Source organism: Plectropomus leopardus, chromosome 12, assembly GCF_026936395.1.
Source record: "Plectropomus leopardus strain MGB_pleo_1.0 chromosome 12, ASM2693639v1, whole genome shotgun sequence".
NCBI lineage: Eukaryota > Metazoa > Chordata > Actinopteri > Perciformes > Serranidae > Plectropomus > Plectropomus leopardus.
In genome coordinates, this window is record NC_142187.1 from 1,847,052 (window position 1) to 1,873,886 (window position 26,835).

Genomic DNA, 26,835 nt, shown 5'->3' on the forward strand with positions numbered 1-26,835 from the left:
ATGGATTTATTGATCCAGTGCAGTTTTTAAGTGCACAAATGCAGTTTTGGGGAGGTGTTTTTCAGATGCTAGAACCCCTCAGTTAGTGGTCAATCAGATTTTTTGGGAGGAAATGTTTATTTAATGCAAGACAATTCATCATATAAGGGAGACACCTGAAATGTTGCATGCAAGAGAGAGGAGAGGATGAGCTGGCTGTGTGCGCAGTGAAGATCTCTGTCGGTGAATATTTACACACCTTTACCACGAGTAATCCTTAGCCCTACACACTCCAGACAACCTGCTCACAACTTTAATGAGACGAGATGTTATTTCCTGTGAGCAGCAGAGGACATTCTGTAAATGAGGCTTAAACCTTTCTGCCCGATTAAACCAATGAGGATTAATTATCAAGATTTAACTGTTAAAAATGATGATTAAACATTAAAAAGCTGGATTCAGTTCAAATAAAATGAAATAAATGATTCAGTGTTTGCCCACAAAAATTATAAATTCATATTTTAGTCATTAAGCATCAGTCAGCCTCTCCAATAATCTACAATCTTGTGACCACAAAAATGTTAGTAGATTTCATCGTCTCAAAGGAAACTAAAAAAGAAAGACTGGTCATTATGGCAGTGACCGTGTTCGGATTTTGCATTGGAGCCATATATTGGTGCTGCTTATATTGAAGTTAATGGGATGGGCGAGGCAAACCACACTTCAACCCTTTGAAACTGGGAGCAACTTTTCCTCTGCTGCATTCACACACCTTCCGCAGGTATTTAAATCCCGAATTAATTTTCAGGTCATTTTCTTATACTTTTTATATATTTTTTGCGAATTAAAATAGGTTGTTGCCTTCTTCCCATGTTTTTGAAAATTATCAATCCAGTCTGTCAAGGCATCAAAAGGTTAACCCATAGTAAACTGAAAAATGCCTCCACAAAATAAAAAAAAACAAAAAACCCACACATTATATGAAGTCACCTTCATCTTTCACATTTTCACCTTTCCACCACTTATCTGGGGTCGGGTTGTGGGGGCAGCTGCCTAAGAAGGGAAGCCCAGACTTCCCTCTCCCCGGCCACTTCATCCAGCTCTTCCTGGGGGAAGAGATATAGTCTCTCCAGGGTGTCCTGGGTCTTCCCCGGGGCCTCCTACCAGTGGAAACACCTGAACACCTCATCAGGGAGGCGTCCGGGAGGCATCCTAATTAGATGCCCAAGCTACCTCGTCTGGCTCCTCTCAACTCAATGACCAAGCTTCTCTTTCTGCTACTCGTACCAGTGATCTTGTTCTTTTGGTCACTACCCAAAGCTCGTGACCATAGGTGAGGATAGGAATGAAGATCGAGATAGGAGAGCCCACTCCCAAATCCCCAGGCCCTGCTTCCTCGCTGGAAGGCCTGTCGGTGGGATTAAGGAGGTCTACAAAGTATTCCTTCCACCGATCCACAACGTCGCAAGTTGAGGTCAGCAGCGCACTGTCCCCACCATTCACAGTGTTGACAGCACTGCTTCCCCCTCCTGAGATGCCGGATGGTGGTCCAGAATCTCTTCGAAGCCATCCAGAAGCCGTTCTCCATGGCCTCACTGAACTCCTCCCATGCCCAGATCTTCGCGACCGCTGTAGCTGCACTCCGCTTGGCCTGCCAGTACCTGTATGCTGCTTCCGGAGTCCCACAGGCCAAGAAGGCCTGATAGGACTCCTTCTTCAGCTTGGAGGGACCCCTCACCGCAGGTGTCCACCAATGGGTTCGGGTGTTGTCAACATGACAGGCACTGACCACCTCACGGCTACAGCACCGGTTGGCCGCCTCAACAACAGAAGCACGGAACATGGCCCACTTGGCTTAATGGTTGAAGCTCTCCCGGAGGTAGTAGTTGAAGCTCCTTCTGATGGGAGACTCTGCCAGACGTTCCCAATAGACCCTCACAATGTGTTCGGGTCACAATGTGTAATCATACTGCCAAGTGCACATATGGACACCCTTATGCCAAAACATGGTGTTCGTTAAGGACAATCTGTGGCAAGCACAGGAGTCCAAAAACAAAACACCACTCGGGTTCAGATCGGGGGGGCCATTCTTCTCAATCACGCCCCTCCAGGTCTCACTGTCGCTGCCAGCGTGAGTGTTGAAGTCCCCCAGCAGAACAAGGGAATCCCCAGGAGGAGGACTCTCCAGCACCCCCCTCTAAGGACTCCAAAAAGGGTGGATTCTCTGAGCTGCCGTTTGAACTATAGGCACACACAACAGTCAGGATCCATCCCCCCAACCGAAGGCAGAGGAAGGCTACCCTCTCATCCACTGGGGTAAACTCCAAAATACAGGCACTGAGCCGGGGGGTAATAAGTATTGCCACCCCTGCCTGGTGCCTTTCACCAGAGGCAACTCCAGAGTGGAAGAGAGTCCAACCCCTCTCAAGAAGACTGGTTCCGGGGCCCATGCTATGTGTCGATGTGAGCCCTACTATATCTAGTCGGAACTTCTCAACCTTGCGCACCAGCTCAGGCTCTTTCCCCACCAGAGAGGTGACATTCCATCTCCCTAGAGCTAGCTTCTGCAGCCAAGGATCGAACCGCCAAGGAAGGTCCCTGCCTTCGGCTGCCGCCCAACTCACATCGCACCGACCCCTTTGGCCCCTCCTATGGGTGGTGAGCTCACAGAAAGGAGGGCCCACATTGCCTCTTCGGGCTGTGCCGGGCCCCATGGGTAAAGGCCTGGCCACCAGGTGTTCACCATCATCAACCATTTATGTATTCATCATTAGGGGTTTGGTGGTCTGGGTTAGGGTTAGGGTCTGGTCCCACCCCTAGGATCTGTTTGCCATGGGTGACCCTAACCCATAAAGCCCATGACAACTGAGCTTCTAGGATCACTGGGACACGCAAACTCCTCCACCCCAATGTTTTCACTGACTGGACAACAGTTATGACCAAATCACAGTGAAATCACTGAAGCACCCATATACAGCAGGTAGGCTACAGCTGTTTATGATAATAATAATGAAATAATAGACCGTGGTTAATAATATTCAGGAGTCTGGCACCAATGAAAAAAATTCAAATGCTGTCACGATGACCCTTCCTTCCTTTTAGTGTCCTTGATCTCCCATGTTGAGAGAAGAGAATTCTGGCCAATTCTGTAATCAACACAGTTTTACGAGCTGCAGTCAGTGAAATGTGTGTATGCTCCAAAGCCAAAAATAAAGCTGCTAAATGTTTCACTTTGTTCACCAGCTGCTCTTTAACTGTCTGCCTGCTGGTTGCTGCTGGACCGGTAGTGGACAGTGGTTTTATCAGAGCTAGTTCAACTGAAAATAGCTTCTGCTTCTCCTGTGGTTCAGAAAAATAGTAGCCGCTGAAAAACCAAAACAATGAGCTTAAAGAAGCTAAAATGCTCCATACAGCTGAGAACTGCATGGTTGGTGACAGTTCATGTGGATTCATCACAACAAGCAACCTAATACACATTACACACAATCATTTGACCCATTGCCAATAATACAGCTTCAAATAGAAATTCAGCTGTGTAAGTCAGCAGAGGCTTAACCCTTTGAAACCTGAGCACCCTGGCTTGATTTCTTCCAAATACATGATGAGCAACTGAACAAGAAATGCCCCCTGTCAAATTAGCAATACATTAATAAGTAATTACAAGAAAATTGCCTTAAAAAAACAAAAAGAGACATGAAAATGACTTTTAGAAAGAGTGAAAAATAAGATGAAATAAAATAGAACATATTTTTTCCGTAACACAATTTTACAGTTACAATAGTAAAATTACAATTACACAATTAAATTAAAAATTGCAATTAAAAATATAGTTTTCTAGATTTTTTTTGGATAATATTTAATAATTTCCCTGCAGCCAATTTCTGTGTCACTGTCTCATCATTGTTTTTTACTTTTTTTTTTTTTTTGGTTTTCCAGACTTTTCTTTCCAAGTTGCTCATTGCCTTTTTCCCATGTTTTCAAACAAATCAAATCATTGTACTCAGGTTCCATAGGTTTCAATGCTTGTGAAAGGCGCCTAAAGAACACAGCGCAAGAAAAGTGATGTGGATCTAGGTTCGAAAGGGTTGAAGAGGGAGGTTTAGGTCCTGAGACTGAAGACAGAGACTGAGCAGAAAGGAGGTATTCAGTGTTACCTTCGTTATTCACTTTAAAATCAGTCAAAGAATATTATTATTTTAATAATTCACTGTCATTGTGTAAACACACGTCTTGATAAAAGGCCTTTTCAAGCCGCAGCGTTCAGTCGCCATAGATACCGCAGATTACCTGCCACTTACCTGCCACTTACCTTTCATATTTCTTAACCTTGTCAGTATCTCCTCTCAGTGTCAGAAATGTTTGGTGTGTCTGCTGTTATTACAGCCTCACGGTGGCCTTTTCAATGGATTTCTGCCTTTGTTGTGTTAATGCAGAGTCTGACTCTATTGCTTTTGTTAAGCATCTTTCCCCCCTGTGTGTTACTAATGACTGTAAGGCTGGGCACTGGGTGTGGGAGTGCATTTATGTGTCCTTTTCATGCCAAGCAAAAAGAAAGCTGTGTTTATGGAGAGACGGACGTGGTAAATGGGAGTATTCAACGTTGTCAGAGAGAAAGGCTGTGTGAGTATGTGTGTGTGTACAAATTGTTTTGAGCTTCAGAGAACTCTCTTGTGTGGGTGTCTGACTTGAGTTTTCACTTTTTATAGGGCTGTTCAACCAAGGTGCTTGGGCTGTTTGATTTGCTTTATTTGTTGGATCAAATTATACATCATGAAGCATGTATCGTTCATTGTTTGCTGGATGGCTTTTAATGTGAAGCATTTGCAGGACCTGTTTCACTAACAGTCTCTTGACAAAGATAGGAAAACAATAAATAGGAAGTCATTGGACCTACTTAGTGAATGAAAGTGGTATTTCAGTGCATCGTCTGACATCTATAGTGTTGTGTTTTATTGATGGTAACTTAACTACTCAGCAGAGTACTAGTGACTGAAATAAGTTCTGAGTAAGAACAGTATTTTCATCTTAGCCATGGTTTATACTAGACTTGGGCAGTATGTAATATTTCATACCCAGTATATGACATTATACGTGTGCAGTGCTAATATCCCCCACCCTGCAGCGAGTATGTTACTTACGTTCAGCTTTTCAGACTAATGAATAAACAATGGAAACCCACAGAATGTTAAGAAACGTAATATTCTCACACCTATATTCATTATTAAACAGATAAATACATCTGCACACCTCTTGAATTCAACTTTATTTTGGGCGCTTAAGACTGACGAGTCTTTGTCACTTATTAACTCATGATAAAACACACTTCATTTAAACTTCACAGGAACAAAATGAATCTCACCAGCCCCAGCTTGGTCCAAAAAGTTAGCTGTATAAACATACTGTTATTCCCCACACTCTCTCTCTGCCTACCGGCTGTTTACAGTCCTGTAACTTCTCCCTCCACCACTAGGTGTCCCTGTGTCTTTCAGCTCAGCTGCCTTTCACCAGTAGAGACTACAGACTGAGCTCTGGTGGTGCGTGCTGTGCACTACAATGAATTCAAAAGAAAGAGGAGCGCCTGTATTTATAAAGGGATTGAAAAACATACCTTCAGGATTTCTTAATACCCTGGTATACCATACTACAGTGGTTCCGCCCAAGCCTACTTTATACTTCAGGAGGACCCACTGAGGGTAAAAAGATAATGGATCTGCTTAAGAGTAACTTTGGCATTTTGCCACATATTTGTGTTGAAATGACTGATGGGAACAACACTTTTTAAAATGGGTCCAGAGGAATGCAGCTTAATGCCCACAATGTAACCAGATGAGGCACTGTCATTACAAGTTTTGCCAGAGTCATATTGTTATTTTTAAGTGTCTGAAGCATCTCTTTATCTTTAGCTTTATTGATTTGTTATTGTGTCTAAGTCTCACTCAAGTGGAGGTCTTGTTCTTAAATCTCACAAAAGGTAAACTACAGCGCAAATGAATTCGGGTGGCCATTGAATTCAAAGCACGGTGTCCCATATGTTCATGAATTGTTATGGCCCACCATGATATAACATCTGCTGCCACAAATAGATTTTCTAGTTTTGGAGCTGGCTCATTAGGACCTTTGAAATTAGAAATGGTCACACAGAATGATAAAAGGACACACACACACACACACACACACACACACACACACACACACACACACACATGCACACGTTATGTTAAAAGTTAAAAATAAAATTAAAAAAAAAAAATGGCCGTCCAGGTTTGGATCCTAACCTTGGCCCTTTGCTATGGTCCTCTCTCCCTCTATCATGTCCAGCTGTCTATGGTAGAAGGCAATAAAAGCTCATAAAATAAAATACAATAAAATAAAATAAAAACAATCTGAACCTGTCTGTGGCCAAAATAACCTCTTCTACTAGGTGTACAGTGACGGTGCACAGTTGCCCCATCTGGTTACACAGTGTTACACTGGGCTGCTGGCTGCAGCCCTCTCTCTCAGTACTGGACCAATTTAAAAAAATGATGTTCACATCGGTCACTGAGAGGACGGACCGAGTGTGCACACATCCAAGCAAACATACTCAGGTGCAGATGGTATAAGGACATGATCTTGATATGGCGACTTTCTAATCTTCTAACCACTTAAAGTTATTTTTACACCACATGTCACATTCACCATTCATACAAACATTCATACAGCGCAGGCCAAGGCTACCAACTCAGTTTTATTCACATGCACTTCCACCAATTTAAGTTTCGGTATCTTTCCGCAAGGATACTTCAACATGTGAAATAGAAACCCATAGCCGATCTTGCGATTAGTGGATGACAATACCTCCTGAGCAGCATGACAAAGAATGCTTCACTGCAGGTCACAAAGGTGGTCTGCACACTTTCTGAAACCACATCAGTTACCACTGAGATACAAAAATATGGGAAAATAGTGTTAGGATTGAAAAATGCTAAAGGTACCATTAAATGATCCTAAGTATCTGATAGTAAAGTATATGCTGAAATATAGGTGGATGTTACTGCATGTCAAGCATCTCCAATATGTAGTCAATGTAGAGGTAACTTAAATTTTTCTTCTTGAGTTTTATTTTTTAAATCAAATGTTCGATGAGCTGCACTTCCAACCCATTCTCACTCCAAAGTCATCAAATACAGCTGCTTTTACAGTTATTTCAGTGTAAGTTGCGACACCAAAAGCCACCTTTTGCAACTGTGGGGTACACTGCTGGATGTTGTAAGGTGAGATGGTGGCAGGACAGAATCATTTGCTGTGCTAGATGTGCCGGCAGACAGCAGGACGAAACCTGTCGCATCCGCTGGACAGCATTAGGTTGAAACTCCAATGGAAAAGTGGCAGTATGTGACATCTTGGGAAAAGAAAGTGTTGATACATATCACATCTCCACACGGGCAATCCTCCTTTAAATTCCTATGCCTGAAGTAAAGGGTTGTATCTAAGTGATGGCACACAACTTGCCTCTCAAATGATAGGAACTCTGCTTCTGTCTGATGCTCCTTCCACAGAAGTTGCTTCAGGCTGAAGGGTTGGTAAGCCCTGTGGCCTCCCACTCAGACCACTGTGCAACTGTAAATGATTGTTTGTGCTGTTCTTTCTGTTTACCACAACTTAGTCCGCATACATTTCCAAATCAATAAGATGAAAATCCTGCCCTCCCACATCAAGCAGTTCAGGTGCCAAGAAATCCATAAAATGCCCTCACAAGGCAAACTTAATTAAATGTGGAACTCAGAGTTGCTATGTGAAGCCTTGCCATATTTTTTTTCATTTCTGTTTCTCTGCTTGTGTTACAGCTCCTTCCCCAGTCAATCAGAACTTGAAGGACTATGACTGATAGAGCCTTCTCCCAGTTCAAGGTGATCCAGCAGGGAAGATAAGACATTTATGTCCTGTACGTCCTACACTGCCTTCAGAGACATGAGGACTATCTCACTGGGCGTTGTTTTGCTCTGTCTTGGCCTGTCCTTGCACGCTTTGTCTTTCAATGGACGGGGAAAAGAGACAAAGGATGGAGAGAGAACTGAAGCGGTGATCAGAGGAGAGAAGCTGCTCAAAAGAGTGAGACGAGGCTGGATGTGGAACCAGTTTTTCCTGCAGGAGGAGTATACAGGCAGCGACTACCAATACATCGGCAAGGTAGGAGCTGTGCTACTGCCTCCCACTGAATGTTGACGTGGTCCCATGCAGAAAATAAAATTCCCTTGATTAGTTAGAAATCATCAGCAATGTTTGTTCTTCTTTCCTAAATTGCAGACTTTGTTAATATGAATTTATGCAAAAGTTAATCACACTTTACCCATTTTGCTCATGACTTCTGTGCGAGCAAGCATAATGAATGACCCCTGCTGATGATCTCTGCCACAAAGTGTGTTCAGATTCATCTACCATTGATTTAGCTCTCATGTGAAGATTTACACACAAAAAAACACAATTAGCTTTGTAAAGATGATATCACAGTTTTTATTTTATAAATGAAAAGTTGACTTTATAAGCAATGAAAACCAACTGTGTTTCATTTTACATGCTCAGGAGTTTTGCTGCTACAGACTTACTTGTCTGGTATGGGCATTGTAGTGGGGACGAATCTAAGCTGTATTTCAGTATTTTTAACCCAATCTCATTCCAAAATCATCAAATACTCCCATTTTTGCAGTGCTTTCAGCATTAGATCCACCTGTCAAAAGCCACTTTGAGGATTCGCCTAATGTACTACTGGACAGCATCAACTGAGAACATGGGCAGACAGAACCGATTGCAGTATCGTTATATGCCGTTGGAAGGCTGGACGGCACATGCTGCATCCGTACAATACTTGGGAATATACAGAGTGCAAAGGCGCAGGGTAGGCCAGAGGGGTGCGGGATGTGTCCAAAAAACCCTAGACTTCCAAGCAGGAGTATTAATGTGATGATTTCTTTCTGCACCTTACCATGTGCCTCCTTCCCCTAATCCTAACCATCCTCACCAGCATGTGTGTTTGTTAACATCCCGGCATTGGTTGCCGTGTGCTTGTGTTGCCTAAAGATAACCACATGCAGCGTCATCCCACCATGTGCTTGTTTTGACATCACTGTAGCAGCATCCCGGAAATAGATGCAAAAGGATACTTAAACGTGATATGTAGATGCAGAAATCTACTACAGAGCAGCAACATGAGCACATGGGATGAGAACATGTTGGTGTTTTGCCAGGTGTTTATAAAGCCCCTTTCACACTCCCTGTGTAAGGCCAGAATATCTTGCTGTAAAGCCACTTTGCCGTTCCGTATATAAAGTATGGTCACAGAGAGGGGGAAAGAGTTGTCTTGTCTTTGAGCCAACAACAGAGGTAGAGACAGCGCTTAATGGAGGTCTGTGTAAAGGGACAGCTGGCAGGATTTGATTGTGGTCGGGATGGGTGTGACGTTTTGACTGTGTGTTATGTGTGGGAGATTTAAAAAGCAGCTAGCAGCAGTTAGCAGCTAACTAAAAGAACAAGAACAGCAGCCAAAAATGTCTGCAAATTAGGGAGACAATGAGGTCCAGGAGCTCCTTGCCCTCTGAGCAGAGGACAAGATCAGCTGCCATATAATCAAGATGTTAAATGAATGTTATTGACATGTTAAGTCATTGTTATAGTTTAGAGAGAGATACTGATGCAGATGCTATATGTCAAACTTGAGGCCACTGTGTTGTGTTACATGTCATGCCCGCCAGGCATCTTTTTATTCTGTGATGCTGGAATGCTGTGCCTGTGATGATGACGCCGTTGTTTGGTTCTGTGTTACAATACAGAGGAGGCGTAAAGAAGGGACTTAGTAGTGACTCTATAGTGCAATCTCTGTGTTAAAAAGGCCTATGTCTGTCTGTCTGTGACAGCTATTTTCTTTTTTTTTTTTTAAGATGTTTTTTGGGTGATTTTGCCTTTAATTGATAGGACAGCACAAATGTGAAATGGGGAGAGAGATGGGGAATGACATGCAGCAAGGGGCCGAGGCTGGAGTCGAACCTGCAGCCGCTGCAGCGAGGACACAGCCTCTATACATGCCTGCTCTATCCACTGAGCCACCAGGTGCCCCAGGTTTTTTCAATAGAATAGTGTCACAATCATGCAAGATGCAGTCACAAAACTTCACAGGTGTGCATTTGAGATTAAAATCAAAGTCCAGTTCAAAGATGGGTGTGGTCTGAGCAAGGTTGCTGGAAGCAGGGGGATAGGGAGAAGGGAAGGGGCCATCAGGTGTCCGCCATTTTACGCCTCTGTCCCACATTTGTTTCACTATAATGATCCCATTGTAAGACGGTTGTAAGGTGGTGATTAAAAAAATAGGGCATAACAGCTTTACAGTCAGTATAAATTGAAGATGTTCAGCTTCAGTGTCCCTAGTTATGCCAGCAAGGCTGCTGATTATTTCCTTCAAACAAAAACACATACCACCAAAGTCTTTGTGGTATATTTGGAATATGTCATAATCACACAAATATTCTTCTCACAAGGATTTTAACTTCAGCTCACAACGCCACTGAACCCAAAGCACAGCAAACACTATACAGTGTGTATTTTAGGTGCCTTTGGATGTGCGTCAGAGTTTTGGAGCTGCTGTGGAGCAGTGAAAGCTCCGCTGCTGCAGCTCTGCTCCCTCACTGAGAAGTTTTCGCAACACCAATAATGGAATCTCTAAAACTGTTACGGTGTGATATTTTTGCTCTTCCAAATCTTGTGTCGATGATGATGCGGTTGTGGCCCAGTAACTGCAGAATGCATTCAGGGCACAGAGGCAGAGAGGTTGACAGCAAGACAATGGGCACAAAGACAGTGCAGTGTGAAGTGACGATATCGGGAGGTTGTTGAGTTGTTTTCAGCTCGCAATGCCGAGAGATGTCTGTACATATGTAATGATCCTGTACATGACTACTTTACATGAGCATGAGATACAAATTCATATGGCAGCGGGGATCCACAGATGCTGGAGAAGGCACGAGGCTGTCGGTGGCCTCGGACAACACTCAGCATTCAGCACTCAGTGGTTGGTATGCCTCCATGCTTGTGACAGCAGAGGTATTATGTGTTCAGATTGTTCATTAGGCTTGGGCGGTATTACCATTTATAAGGGTATTTAGAAATCCCCAAGGTATGTTTTTCAATACGTCATACATACAGGTGGTCCTTCACGAAAATTCTTTAAAATATGATGTTTTTGAAGAAGAAAGACTAGATAGAGGTAAAAGTTATTCATGAACAATCTTTGCCCTTAAGAGAGCTCCTAAGGTGAAAACTTGTTAAAAGTAAGAGGGAGGACTTCTAAGACTTTCTTAAGCAGAGAAGAACATGGTTGAAAGAGAAAGACATGGAAGAAATTTTTTCAAACGCTGAATGACAGTGAGTTAATAAAATGCTACAGATTAAATGGTTGAAGAAAATGTCTGTGGTCGATCTTGTTTGAGTGTGCTCATCTCCCACTCGATGCAGTAACGCTGTAATGCTATAATGCCAGAAATAAAGGCATGACAACATTTCAATACATTTTTTTTTTAATTTAGCCTTTATTTAACCATGTCAGTCCCGGTGAGATACAATGACCTCTTTTTCAAGGAAAGCCTGGCCAAGACAGCAGCCTAAGCTGCAGCAATTAAAGACAAACAACACCAACTCACACAACAAAACAAATAAGATACATACTAGTTAAAAGCAACAGGATTACATTTAAGCAAGAACAAGTGCGATATGTAGCAAAGTCTCTCATACAGTTTTCTAAAAGTTCCAGGGGTGATGAGTTTAAATTCAACATTTGACATTCTGCAGTAAGTTCCAGGCAGCAGGTGCAGAGTGCTTAAAAGAGTGCTTACCAAATTCAGAATGAACTTTGGGCATGTTTGGTAAGTACAAATCAGTGGAACATAAACAGTAATTGCTCTGAGTCTTTGAAATGTAATCATATAAGTAGTGAGGGAGTAGGCCTAAACTTGCTTTATAAATAAAAGTGTATCAATGCGTAAAGCGGCGCAGCGCCAAAGAGGGCCACTCAACTCAAGCATATAAAGCGCGTGAGTGAGGGCTCTACAGCCCGTTACGAACCTGAAGGCACCGTGATACACAGAATCCAGAGATCGCAGACAATTTGCAGGGGCATTCATATATAAAAGGTCGCCATAATTAAACACAGGGAGGAAGGTAGTAGCAACCAACTTTTTTCTGGCAGCAGAAGAAAAACAAGACCTGTGAGGGAAAGAGAATCCCAATTTCAACCCTAATTTTTTTTTTTTTTACCAGGTTTTCTACATGTGATTTAAATAGGGCTGCACCTAATGATTATTTTCTTATTGATTAATCTACCGATTAATTTTTTTTTAATTGATTGGACTAATATTTTTTTTTTACTTGATTAATATAACGAATTTACCGAAAATAACATTTTAAAACTTGTCATACACTACAGGGCATTATTCCCCAACAAAAAATAGCCCAGTCTTAACTGGTAATCTGTGTTTCACAGTCTGATATGAAGTCTCTCCAAAATAAAATTAATGCAAGAGCTTGTTCCACTCAAGTAAAAGGAATGTAGTGCAATCTACATTTAGAAATCCAACAGCAAAATAAATAAAACAATGTAAAACTGAAGTCACTTTTAGGAGGTGTAACAAAACAGTTACCCTTTGTTACAGTAACAAACCTCAAATTTAGCAGTCCAACAAAACATCTTACAGTAAAATTAGTGTTCTAATTTTCTAATTCTCTAACATAAATAATTATAACTAGTACATTCTTTCTGCATCATAAAGCCCAGTCTTAACTCCTAATATGAGTGCTGTTTTTTCAAATTTATAAGCACATATTCCACTTGTTTATGAAGTTATACAAGCTCCTGCACAGCTGGAAAAAAATTAAATTAATTTTGGAAAAAATTACAGGATGGGGTTCATCCTGTAATTTTTTTCAAAATAAAATACATTGTATCAGCAACGGATGGCATTCTGTCTACAGAGGCACAGACAGATAGCTTTTGTTTTGAAAGGGAAGCAAGGAAGTTGAGGTAGAACAAACTCTTTTGTATTTCCTCAATTGTGTAACAGAGAGACTTTAAACTATGTTATAAAGTGATATAGAGTCAACAAACGCGAGCGTCATGCCTATGCAAATGGCGAGCCACCGATTCTCTAGATGTGCTGCAGCTGACACGCAGCTCAGACACGCCTGACAAGCGCTGTTCGAGCGTGCAGTGTGCACACTCTAACTTGATAACATGAACGGCAAAATAAAAAACAACATGCTTGGCGCTGCTCACGATCTTATGAGGCGCGCTGTGTGAAATGGTGCGACGTGTCGATGCATGTTATGTGAATCGTATTCACGTAATGGATTATGTCGACGCGTCGCCCGGCCCTAGATTTAAAAGAAAGACGATCATCAATTAAGATGCTAAGATACTTGTTTCAGGTCACAAGTTCAATCTCACAACCTTGTAATGACAAAATGCTGGAATGGGGCTCAGTTGCTTTCATACCATTGGAAAAAATAATCAGTTTAATTTTGGCAGCATTTAAAACAAGCTGTAGTTCGATGAGCTGACATTCCACAAGTTTAAAAGCGAAATGTAAATTGCCAAGGGCCTCGACAAGGGAGGAGCCATAGCAACAAATGACTGTATCATCAGCTTAAAAATGTTTGGCGTTAGGGACATTTCTGCCCAATGCTTCCACATACATACTGAACAGAACTGGGCCCAGAACTGATCCCTGAGGGATGCCAGTAGAAACATTTGGCAATGTAGATGAGCTGCCTTCACAATGAACACATTGCTTTCTGTCAGACAGATAGTTATCAAACCAGCCAACGGCCTACTCAGATATACCAATATCAAGCAGACGTTGCTTCAAAATGGAGTGCTTCACTGTGTCAAAGCCCTTAGAAAGGTCAACAAAGAGGGCTGTACAAATTTCCTTTGTGATATAGCAAGTCTCTTATATCACTGGTGAATTTGAGAGAGCCTGTGATAGTGCTGTGTCGTTTCCTGAAGCCAGGTTGATATAGGGAGAGAAAATTGTTAGTATGGAGGAAATCCTTTAACTGATCATTAACTAGACCCTCAAGAACCTTTGACAAAATGGATAACTTGGAAATGGGTTGATAATTATTCAAGCAGGTAGGGTCCCCTCCTGTTAAAAAGGGTAGAACATAAGCAATCTTCCAAATTTCAGGAATACTACATAGCAACTGGAAACACTTTCACACTTTCATATTGTGATGCAGTTCATTATATTTCCACTGGATGTCCACACCTTGCACGTTCACAAAAGGGCATGTCTGTGATAACTAATGTCATCTGTTAGAATGTGGCATATCTAACAATGGGGTCAACCCCAGCTCCTCACTGAGATTTTTTGAAAGTTTCTGTCCCCTTCTTGCTCTGAGAATTGTCTGAAATCACTCCTAAGCTAGGACTCCTTGTTAGACATTTTTGGCAAATTTAGAAGCTCTCTGAGAGTACTCTTAGAGAATACAGTCCCTAAAGTTTACAGCACTACTGCAACAGTGGTCACATGGCTCATTATGTTTCATTCCTGAAACAAACGTTCTTGAAGTTGTAAAGGGCTCAAAGTCAGCCAGCATCTCTCTTGGTCATACAGAAGGTCCAAACAGGTGTCTACAATGACATTTACAAAATTAATTCACTGACTTTTAGCACTGACAATAACATTTATGTATTTACATAATAAATATATATAGACCTTAAATATATATAGAGATTTTTTATTGAAACACATTTCTGCTTTCCATCTGATGCCGCATTTACTGTGAGATGGTTGTGGTGGAAATTCTCTGCTGCTTTTGCTGGTGAAGAATGAAATAGAGACTTCTGTCGGCCGACAAGGTTTTATTTCCTTTGCAAAGAAAAGGTCAATCAACATGTGAGCGGTCAGGATGAAGAAAGACCCCGAGCATGGGGAAAACTAGACATTTTATGCTTGTGGAGGGACACACCCCTCGGTCTCTTATCAAAGGTGTGAGTTGAACTCATCACAGTTCAGAATACAAACGAATTTGAATCTTGATGAGGAGACGGAAGGGAAGGATGTCTCACGTGATTGAAATGCAAAGGACCGACGCCCTAAGGTGTGAGAAACACACCCCTCGGCCTCCTATCAAAGGTGTGAGTTGAACTCATCACAGTTCAGAACTTGAATCTTGATGAGGAGACAGAAGGGAAGGATGTCTCACGTGATTGAAATGCAAAGGACCGACGCCCTAAGGTGTGAGAAACACACCCCTCGGCCTCCTATCACAGTTCAGAATACAAACGAATTTGAATCTTGATGAGGAGACGGAAGGGAAGGATGTCTCACGTGATTGAAATGCAAAGGAACTAAATTCTGACATTTTGGTGAGGCGGTGGGAGGTTGTGTGTCTCACAAAGAAGTCAAAATTACAATTACAATTCCTCCCTTTTGATTATTGATTAATCATACAAGAAAAACAATAAAACAAAAATGAATGAAAAATAAAATAAACACAACTCCAAAGTTACTACAACTTGATTATCTGACACATTAATTCACATGGATTTTAAAATGTATCATCATGGCAGTCGTTAGATAAAAAAGGAGAAGGGGAAAGCAAACATAAAAAAAAATATACAATATTTACAAAGTGTCATCATCAGAATCGAGGTCTGAGCTGGAATAATGATGGGGATCAGGGATGTGAAATGAAGTGTGACATTTTGTGCAGGTTTGTAGGTGTAGGCCTCTATCAGTATTGTTGAACATGATAGGAGCAGGATCAGGTGGTGCATGATGTGGTCTGATCTAGGTGGTGTTTCTTAGAGTTGTCCCTCGTGTCGTTCTTCGTGCTGCTCGTTCGTCGTCGCGCTGTCCGTCCTCACGTCGTTCGGGTTGGCAGCTGAATTCCTCTGTTGGCTCAGGGACCTTTCTGCAGTGGCTGGTGTGGACCCACGTTGCTCTCTCAGCGATCTTTACGGCAGTGTGCGTTGTCAGGAGTATCTGGAATGGACCTCGCCAGCGTCTGGAATGCCAGTGCTTCCTTCTTAGGTCCTTTATCATCACCCAGTCACCAGGTTGGAAGTTATGGAGCGATGTGGAAGCTGGAGGTGGAAGCTGGATTTTCACCTGTTGAGAGATTTGAGAGAGAAGGGAAGATAAGTTTTTGCAATATTCTAACATGTCATCCTCACATAGACCAGTGGAGGGGAGTGGCCTAGTTACAGGTTCCACTCCTAGGGATGGAGGTCTGCCAAAAAGAATTTCAAAGGGACTCATGTTTACTCTGGATCTTTTCTCATTCTCATGTGCGTTAAAACGATTGGCAGAGCTTTTGTCCATGACAATCCAGTTTCCTCACAACACTTTGCTAATTTTGATTTTAGTGTGCCATTTTCTCGTTCGACAGCACCTCCACTGGCCGGATGATATGCACAATGTTGTCTGAGGTCAATGGAAAGAAATTTACTGACTTGGGTTATTGCAGAATTGATAAAGTGTGAGCCGTTATCGCTACTCAGTTTGGTTGGTATTCCCCATCTGGGAATAATCTCCGTTAGCAGGGCTTTTGCTACCACTTGGCTGCTTTGGTGCTTTGCTGGAAAAGCTTCATCCCATTTTGACCACATATCAACCATCACTAAGCAGTATTTTCTCTTCTGCTGGTGACAGTTCTATGAAGTCCATCATCAAGTGTTCAAATGGTCTTTCTGGTGGTGGGTGAGCAGCGTGCGTGATTGGTTTGGTTTTACCTGCGTTATGTGTTGCACAAACCATGCATGAGTGACAGAACTTCTGCGCATGAAGAGAAAAACCTTTGGTGAACCAGTGTTGAGTTACTGCATCTAACATCCCCCGTTTTGACACATGGTCCAACCCATGTGTCAATTTTGCAAAGTGAGGGAAGAAATGTTTGGGCAGGCAGGGTTTGTTATCTGGTCCTCGCCACACTTCGTCTGTTTGTGTGGCACCACAGCGTCTCCACAGCATCTTCTCTTGTGGTGTGGCAAAAGATTGTATTGCTGTAAGAGAGCTAGGAATAGAGGCAGGTAGTGAAACAAACACAGCATTAGGGCGCATGAGTTGGAGTGCAGCTTTCTTTGCTGCGGCATCAGCTCTTGCATTTCCTAGAGAAACAGAATCTGAGTTGTTAGTATGAGCAAGGCATTTACAAACAGCGATTGATTTTGGGAGCAAAATGGCATCTAAGAGAGCTGCGACTTTGTCATGATGGAGAATAGGTTTTCCGTCAGATTTTAAGAATTGTCTGTGTTTCCACAGTGTGCCAAAATCATGCACAACACCAAATGCATATCTTGAGTCAGTGTAAATAGTCACAGTTTTGTTATTTGCCAGTTTGCATGCCTCTGTCAATGCTATTAGTTCTGCTGCTTGTGCAGAATAGTGAGAGGGGAGTGGACCAGAGATGAGAGTATCATGATTAGTGACCACAGCAAAACCAACTCTGTTGCACCAGTTTGTGGGTTGCGAAGCAGATCCATCTACAAAAGAACCAGATCTGAGTTGATTAGTGGTGTTTCCTGTAGATCTGGTCTTGGGGAGCACACTTGTTGGAGGATAGCAACACAGTTATGTTCCTCTCCGGGCATGTGGTGTGGGAAGAGAGTTGCAGGATTTAAAACATTGCATCTTTTGACAGTGATGTTAGGGCATGCTAAAAGTATTGTGTGATATCGGAGCCATCGTGCTGTGGAGAGGTGAGAAGTTTTTTGCTCGAGTAGAATCATGGACACAGCATGTGGGACCAGGAGAGTTATGTCGGAGTAGCCCACAATGTCTCTGGAGGCCATAACTGCCTTTTCAGCGCAGCCACAGCTCTGAGACATCTTGGGAGGCCTGCAGCCACAGGATCTAGTTTTGAAGAGAAATAAGCTACAGGGGTTTAGTTTATGTCCGTGATACTGTAACAAGACAGAGGTCATACATCCATTTTTATCATCAACTGTTTGAGTGAAAGGTCTGGTAGGGTCAGGTAGTCCCAAGGTTGGAGCGGTCTGTAAGGCAAGCTTTAGTTCAGTGAAAGATTGTTCTGCTTCAGGAGTCCATGTGATCTTATTTTGCGATTGTAGACTCTTTGCCATGAATGAGAGAAGAAAGTGGAGCTTCAAGAATGGCATAGTTTGAAATGAATTGTCTCGCCAATAAGAGCACATGCCAAGAAAGGACATCATCTGTTTTTTGTGATGGGTTTTGGAAGATTTTGAATTGCATCTACTCTTTTTGGTGAAAGAGTTTTTCCTTCAGAAGTGATGGACGTGACCCAAGAAAACAACTTTTCTTGGGCAAATTGAAGTTTAGACAAACTGGCTTTGTGACCAGTATTTTGAGGTGTTTCAAGAGTTTGACTGTATTGGTTTCACACTGCTCTTTGGTAGGCTGCAGATCATTAGATCATCAACGTACTGTAGCAAAGCAGTACCTGGAGAGAACAAGGGATTCAAGACTTGTTTTGAGAGCCGCCATTGTAAATAGTAGGGCTTTCACAATAACCTTGGCATAGACGGGTGAATGTGTAGCCCCTGTCCATTGAAGTTGAAAGCAAACCAGAATTGACTTTCTGGATGAACTGGAACGCTGAAGAAAGCATTAGAAAGATCCACCACCGAAAAGAATTTTCGTGATTTGGTGGGACTTAAGACAAGATGGTGTGGATTCGGAACATTTGGGGCTCTAGGTTGGACTGCTGCATTCACTGCTTGCAGATCCTGAACAAAAACGCCATTCTGTTGGTTGATTTTTATCCCTGATTTTCTTGATAGGGAACAAAGGTATGTGCGACTGGAGAGTCATCACAGGAACAGTTACTCCTGCTGCTTTAAGAGACTCAAATACCGTGTTATGCCATCAATGGCTTCTTGTTTAAGTGGTATTGAGCCTTGCAAGGTCTGAAATTAGATTTTTGGAGTGATGACAACAGGTTCGCAATTTTGATGAGGCCAACATCATATTTGCTGACAGCCCACAGTGTCTTAGGGATCTCCTGTAGGGCTGGGATTTCAAAGCTTGTTCTTCAGTCAAAAAGGAAAAAGATTTAGAAGTGCTTTGTGGTACCAGCTGGGTTGTTCTTTGAGTGTGCACAACAGATGTTAAAGTCTTATAATAGCACTGCAGTGAAAAAAAAAATTGATCGATCAGATGTTTCTTGCCAATCGGCCGCGCGCTGACATGTCTTTATTTAATGGGCCCAGATCTTCCAGTTATCTGATGTGTGTTTGCAAGTGTGATGTGTGGGACAGAATGATCCATGGTATACACATCACATTGGGTTGGTGTGAGAGAGAGACTGATACTGCACATTTATGTTGTGTCCAATAAATGTGAGTCAGAGTAAGTTTGTCTAATCTGTCTCTCAACCAACATTCCTCATATGGTTCATCAGGTCCTAGTGATACATGAGAGGTACAATGCAGATCCTCTGGTATCATAAAGTCTGTTGCATCTGTTGACACTGTTTTTCTGGCTTCATTTACAAGCTCAGAAGCAGTGGATGGTTGTAATTTCCATTGGTATTCATAGAGCAAATTTGATGTATGGTGAACAAAGGAGTGTGAAAGGTGTGGTTCCAGATCGGATAGTCTCATGAACTTTACACCTTCTGGTGTTGAGATCAGGCAAAGGCCTAATTTGCACATCAAGTCTCTGCCCATCAGGTTAATGGGGCAGACCTTGAGAGTAAGAATGCATGTTTGAAATTTGCGTTTAACTCATCCTCACATTTGAGTGGGACAGTAATGTTCTCTTTAATTGTTTGACCTGATGAACCAATAGAGTGCACGTAATTTCCGCTTAGTTCTGGTTTTGTAGTGAGTTCTAAAGCTTTTAGCACAGAGTGTGTGGCTCCTGAATCAACTAAGAACACAACATTTTGGTCTGAAATGGTCAACGTATGTTGTGGGAAGTTCTTGAAATGTCAGACGCTACTGAAATATATGTTAAAGCAGTTACATGTCATTGTCTGTGGTCTCGATAGATTGTGTTTCAATATGTTCAGTATGTATGTGTGAGTGTGGTGCAGTACCTTCTTTGGACCTTACAAGTTGGTTTGGCTTGTCAGCAGGAGTCCTTTCCTCTCCCGACAGCCCCCACCATCCTCAGTCTGAAGTATTCTCTGGATCTGATGTTGGTGTAGTAGGACAGTCACGCTTCAATGTCCACTTTCACCACAGCGATAAAAGGCATCCGTGGCAAAATTATTGAGATGTTTGCTAGCTCTTCTTTCGCTGTTTTTTCCATGGCCACGTCCTCTGCCTTTATTTCCTTGACCTGGTTTTCCATGTCCTCGAGTGGTTGTGTTATACATGGTTATTGCTGCCATGTGAAGTTCTTTTTGTGCTGTTTCTTGTGGTTGTTTTAAACTCCTGGCAAAACATGAGGAGTTGCTCAGCAAATATTTTTCCTGATGCTGTGGGGTTAGGTAGGTGTTGAGAGGCTGCTGTGATGTCAGCAAGTCCATCGCTGAAGACCAATGTTGCACCTTCTTGTTCGGACACTTCAATCATGGGCATGTTGAAGTTAGCATCTTGATTTGGGTTGCGCAGTCTTTGTGCAATTGGAGAGGAGGGTTTGCCTGTAGTGTCTTGTGATGGAGAAGAAGCTGTTCCTGGACTTGTCCTTTGTTGCATCAGGCTGGAGGTCTGTTTCTCTTCTCTGCTGGGCGTTGTGGAGTTGTATGGTGGTGGAGCTGAGGGATGAGAGGGTGGGCTGCCGCCGAGGTCTGGGTCCAACTTCAAAGCTGTCAACTGTGGGTACAAAGAAGGCGAAAATCTCAAGTAGTCATGTGTTCTTTGTGAATGTGAAGTGTCGTTTGTTTCAAATGTTTCTCGTGAAAGAGGTAATTGTTTCTGCATCATTTTCTTATTTCAGTTTTTCTGCTTCCCCTTTCCCCTTTCCCCTTTCCACATTCAACATTCTTTTTGACCCTCTATAGTTTCTAATTTCTTAACAGAAATTTTCCTTTTTTTCTCATTTCTTGCTCTTTTTTTTTTTTAGTTTTTCTTCTAACATTGATATGTTTTTTAAACTGAGGGATCCCCCTATTGGGAACCCAAACTCTGCTGCCCAGACATTTAAATATTCTATGCTTTTATCCCCATACTTCTTTTCATCACATCCATTAACTGGGCTCTCCGGAGGCATGTCACCGGAGAGATTACCCCCCATTTTTCAACAAAATGTGGTACCCGTGCACGACAGTTACAATACAGACGTCTCTGATAAGGATTGCTTCGTTAAGCCACAAGCAATAAAAGGCATCCAAAGTTTTTAAACTTTGACCCCTGAGCTAAGTTACCCTAACTCAGACACAGCTTGTGGATAGACCGAGAAAAGAGAGTATGTTGCCGAATTAAACCCAAATTTAAACGAAATAGAATTTAAATGTCAATATTTCAATGCTCACCAGATGAATTTCTCTGACTTGCGTTCTTGGAATCCCAGCGGTGACGATCTGGGGCGTCTGCGGTCAGTTCTCCCTTCTCAGAAGAGGATTTGAGGTTGGAGACTGGAAAGATTTTTTCTTCCAGGATGGCCTGTCACTGTCCGCGTTCCGTCCCAGACGATCACTCGAGGGATCCCACTTCTGACACCAAATTGTGGTGGAAATTCTCTGCTGCTTTTGCTGGTGAAGAATGAAATAGAGACTTCTGTCGGCCGACAAGGTTTTATTTCCTTTGCAAAGAAAAGGTCAATCAACATGTGAGCGGTCAGGATGAAGAAAGACCCCGAGCATGGGGAAAACTAGACATTTTATGCTTGTGGAGGGACACACCCCTCGGTCTCTTATCAAAGGTGTGAGTTGAACTCATCACAGTTCAGAATACAAACGAATTTGAATCTTGATGAGGAGACGGAAGGGAAGGATGTCTCACGTGATTGAAATGCAAAGGACCGACGCCCTAAGGTGTGAGAAACACACCCCTCGGCCTCCTATCAAAGGTGTGAGTTGAACTCATCACAGTTCAGAACTTGAATCTTGATGAGGAGACAGAAGGGAAGGATGTCTCACGTGATTGAAATGCAAAGGACCGACGCCCTAAGGTGTGAGAAACACACCCCTCGGCCTCCTATCACAGTTCAGAATACAAATGAATTTGAATCTTGATGAGGAGACGGAAGGGAAGGATGTCTCACGTGATTGAAATGCAAAGGAACTAAATTCTGACATTTTGGTGAGGCGGTGGGAGGTTGTGTGTCTCACAAAGAAGTCAAAATTACAATTACATGGTTCAGTCCATCTGTGGGTCAGAGACAAGCAGAAGTCACACGTGCTGCTGATGGAAAGATGTGAAGCGAACTGCAGCCTGACTAGCTCATTCAAAATGCCTCACCAAAAATCTGGGGCTCCAAAAGAAAATCCAGGGTGCAGAGAGGACAGAGAAAAGGAAAATGAAAGCAGCAGAGAGGCAAAGGACAAATGTCTGGACAGAAAGTGTGAAGACGCAGCAGGTGTGACAGGCGGAGCTGCAGGTGATGGAGTTAGGCAGACTGATTTTAGCAGATAAAACCTGCTGCAGTGGGCTCAGTTTTACAACTACAGTAAAGATACACATATCATCCTAAAGTGGACGACCTAAGGCATCAAATGGTATAAACCATGTCTTGTCAGGTTAGACTCTTAAAATAATATTTAAACCCTGGGGCAGAAGTAATGTTTTTTGATTTGGCTTAGTGGAGTGACAGTTACCGTTAAGTGGATGTATTTTGTGTCCAAAATCCACAACTGGATTTTAAGGGCATGTTTTTCCCAAACCGTGAAATTAAGTCATTTATGGTGAACGAGAGGTCATGCATTTTGCCCCAGCCATCCCCTACTGTGATTTTTTTTCTTTAGCCCCCCTCAACTTGATGATGACCCGCTTTTGAAAACTTTGTCCCCCTGCCAGAAATTCCAAACGGCTGGCCTGACTGCAGTTGACAAAACAATGTCATCTTACGTTCCGTGTAGCTACTCTGGAGCTCTGAACCAATGAGAGGAGAACCATGACAACCAGGCTACTTTTTAAATTTTTCTTCCATTATCTATTTTTTGCATATGATATTCATAACCCAGAAGTGATGACAGCCGCTGCTTTTGATGCAAAATGGAATGTCTAGACTAGTTATTTCAGTGGCATCTTTTGCTTGGCAGGTTATAAATGTGGGTGTTGTGACTTGCTGCCGAGCGAAGTGTCTGAGGCGGCGTCATTATGGTGACGAATGAATGAATGACAGAAGTCGATCAACATACACAAGCTGATACAGTGAACACAGTGTGGTTCATATGAATGACCTGAAGGAAAGAAAGGCCCTCAGTGAAGGCAGACATGAAATATGCTGTTTGATGATGGATTACTGCAACAGTAATAAGGCATGTAATGTTCACTCACCTTGTGCACAGATAGTAGGGTTATACAGGGGATTTTCTATCTAACTGGCTGCTCTTTTTAATATTGAGAAGAGATTCTCACTCGAAGGCCTATTAGTGAAGTTAGCACACAGTACAGCGTGAGGATAGTGGGAGCTGTGCTGTTTGATCAGTAGCCAGATGCCGGGAGGTATTGTGCAGCTCTGTATGAAGCCTGCTGTCTGACAGCACAAAACAAAGTCAGCTTTGAAACAAACAGGAGTTTGCTATGATTGAGGTAAACACAGAGAGAAGCAAGACGGAGTCAGCAGACCTTCCTCCCTGCTGGGGTGTTGCCTTCACTGCAGGGGGGCTGCTGGGTGCTTCAGATATGCCATGGTGACAACAATGTTGTTGAGAGACAGATTAGCAGGGACGGGACACATTGAGAAGAGGCTATGATATGGTTAGACAAACATCAACATCATTTTTTACTCCTGATAGCACGGAACGCAGACATTTGAGAATCGACTGATTCTGAATATTTATCCAGTCCTGACTCAATTTATTAATATTCAGAAACACAGCAAGCAGTACCTCCACTCTGCTTGACATCATCATTTTCTATGTCAGAACAGAAAACAACAAATAACAAACAACTGGAGGCATCAGCTGAGTCCATCGTACTGCAGTCCGCTCCATGTCTGACAGCCCACAGCAGCATTCACAGCCTCCAGAAAAGAAAGGGAAAAATGTAACACAACTGAGCAGAATAAATCTGTTTGTGAAGACTGTATGACATGGCTGGAAGCCTCAGTGGCACTCCCAGAAATGTTTCCCGGGGGTCGGGCCTCTGAAAATCTTGGGGTGGACCATCAGAACCAAAAGTTAGAACTGAATATCAGTAATCCAAGTATGTATAGGCTAATTCAAAACTCAAATAATAAGAGAATGAAAGAATCACATGCAGATATATTGAAGATTCTTATTTTACAGGTAATATGACGAATTATCTGATATACATACACTAATGCTGAGATAGTCAACATTAGTGTGTTTTGTATCTGTATTTACATGTTAGGTTGCTGTTCAAATAGGCTGATTGTCTTTTTCCTTAAAAAGACAAATATACAGTTTTTATGTGAAGGAGTAAATTGATGGTAAAGTACAAATCATTTGCTGTGAACAAGCCTTCTCAGATTCGGAGGTGACTCATGGCAACTCATAGAACTAGGGTTCAGTATCATCTGGGAGGTTTTCTGATACTGGTGCCAAAATACTTTTTTTTTTCTTCAAAATAAAGTGCAAAATGAGGGTCGACAACATGTTTTTGTTTTTTTTTTTGAAAAGGCAAATTTGAACTAGAAATTAATTACCTTGTATCAGTTTAAAGAGCCAACATACTCAGACATATTATTAGTATCAAATCAAAACAAATTTCAGTTTTATTAATCCCCCTTTAAAAGCTATGCCAACATGGTTGCACCAGTGGGTGCCTTAGATTGTCCAGTTGCCACAAGTATTTCAATCTTTGAACCCTTATTAATTATGTTGGATTTTTTTAATGGGGAAAAAAGGCAACGAGCAACTTGGTGAGAAATGTTCCACATATTTCAAGTGGTTAGCTGAGAAGTTAGAAGTTAGTTAGAATTTTTTTTTTAAGCCAGGGGAAAAATGCCTTCAGGACAAAAGGAAAAACAAAAAAAGAACAAAAAATATGTTATTGAAAGAAATCAAGCCAATTTGCTTGTGTATGAAAGGGTTAAAAAAAAAATGGCATGACATGACATAGCCTCTTAAAGACAGTAATGATGTTAGCCTCCAGATATTTTGAATTGATTCAGGGTTATTCAAGATGTTTAAAAATATGTTCAGACAATAATCATTACTGACAAAATAACAAATTATCAACTGACAGATATAAAATCATGGTTTAACCTTAACCCTTTGAAACTTGAGCAAATTGCTTTGATTTCTTTCAAAAACATGGGTAGAAAGCTTAATGAGACATGGCCCATCAATTAGCTGAAAATCTGTGAAGAGGTTAAAAAAAAGTAACAGAAAAACAGCCTGAAAATTAGCAAAAGAGAAAGGTAACATAAAATTACCTGAAAAATTCTGAAAATAGTGAAAAAAAAAGTCTCTGTTTTTTTCTGTATCATTTAAAATATAGGTTTATAATAATTGTTAATCTAGTTTTGTAGACACAGGTCATTTTTGGCCACCTTTTACTTATTTATTGCAATTTGTGGGGCATTTCTTGCCAATGTGCCTTTTTTCCTCTTATTTTCAAAAGATATCAAAACAGATTGGCTTGGTTTCAAGGGTTGAATAACTTGTGAGAGGATCTAAACACTGCACAGGAAACTTGGTGTCTATCCATGTTTCAAAGGGTTAAAATCTAACAGTTGGCATCCTGTAGACACTGTGAGATCTCTGGGTGTATCAGACCACTGTGTGAGACATGAGCAGCTCTGATTAATAACAACATTGGATTTTGAAGTCATTTTTAGCATCAGTGTGATAAAGCTCAGTTATTTGTCGGGCATTCACAAACACAGACGCCTATATTTTATTCATCAAATGACTCACGCTGGGCTGATATTTACAGACAACATGTCACATGACCAATCTGCAACTATTGTGCCAAGTGAACAATTCGCTCAGCACATCGCACCATTCTGTTTCATTTATTATTGAACAACTCAAACACCAAATCACTATTGACTGCATCAAATATTCTGCTTCAAGCAAGTTTAGGAAATGCTGCTAAAAGCTGCTGTTTCTGTTCAGCTGTGAACGGAGACTTTTTTTTCTGTCGACCTGCAGTGTTTCACCGCCACTCTCCTCCTCTCAGTATTCTCTCTCTCTGCTGCCCCTCACCTCTTTGTCCTATTTCAGCTGACTTCTTGTTCTCTTGTTTCATTCTTGATATTTTTTGTTCTGTCTGTCCTCCTCTTCTCTGCTGAACTTTTCTTTTAACGACACCTTTTCTGTGTGTATTCCTCACATCACAAAATCTTACATTTCCTCTGTTTTTCCCCTCTTCCTCATTTCCTCTGCTCCTCTTGCTTTCCTCCCTCCCCCTCACACTCTGCCCTTCTTTCTTTCCCTCCCTCTCTCTCTCCTTTTGATCCTTACTGCCTTTTCTCTCCAGCAGTGTTCAGTCTGATTTGATCTGTCAGTCTGCAGGGCTGCAACACCTCCATGCTTTCACCTAACATGAGCTGACGAAGCCCGCAGACATTTCACTACGGCACAGAGGATGCTCTCTGGAGTCCTTATGTGTCCCAGATCCCTGTCTCCTCCACCATGTCTCCACCATTTCTCCACCATACAACCACTGTCATACTGGCATAGATCCCACATTTATTGGGTACCATAAGACTTTTTTGCTCATTAGGATTTCTTTACTGTCTGCAGCACTGGGCCGGACTGTGGTGGAAAGATTCAGAGATCCAGAGTTACACTGTGTTCGTCTTTTGCCACATCCATGTGATGTTGGAA

General features: G+C 42.1%; 1 protein-coding gene across 1 annotated transcript in view; it reads left to right on the forward strand.

Moving 5' to 3' along the window:
• Window positions 1-26,835, forward strand: part of cdh6 (cadherin 6) — a 134,212-nt gene that overhangs the window by 32,854 nt on the left and 74,523 nt on the right. The window contains exon 2 of the mRNA XM_042498026.2: window positions 7,806-8,148. Coding sequence (XP_042353960.2) covers window positions 7,897-8,148 — 252 coding nt within the window. The 5' untranslated portion in view covers window positions 7,806-7,896. The remainder of the gene's footprint in view (window positions 1-7,805; window positions 8,149-26,835) is intronic.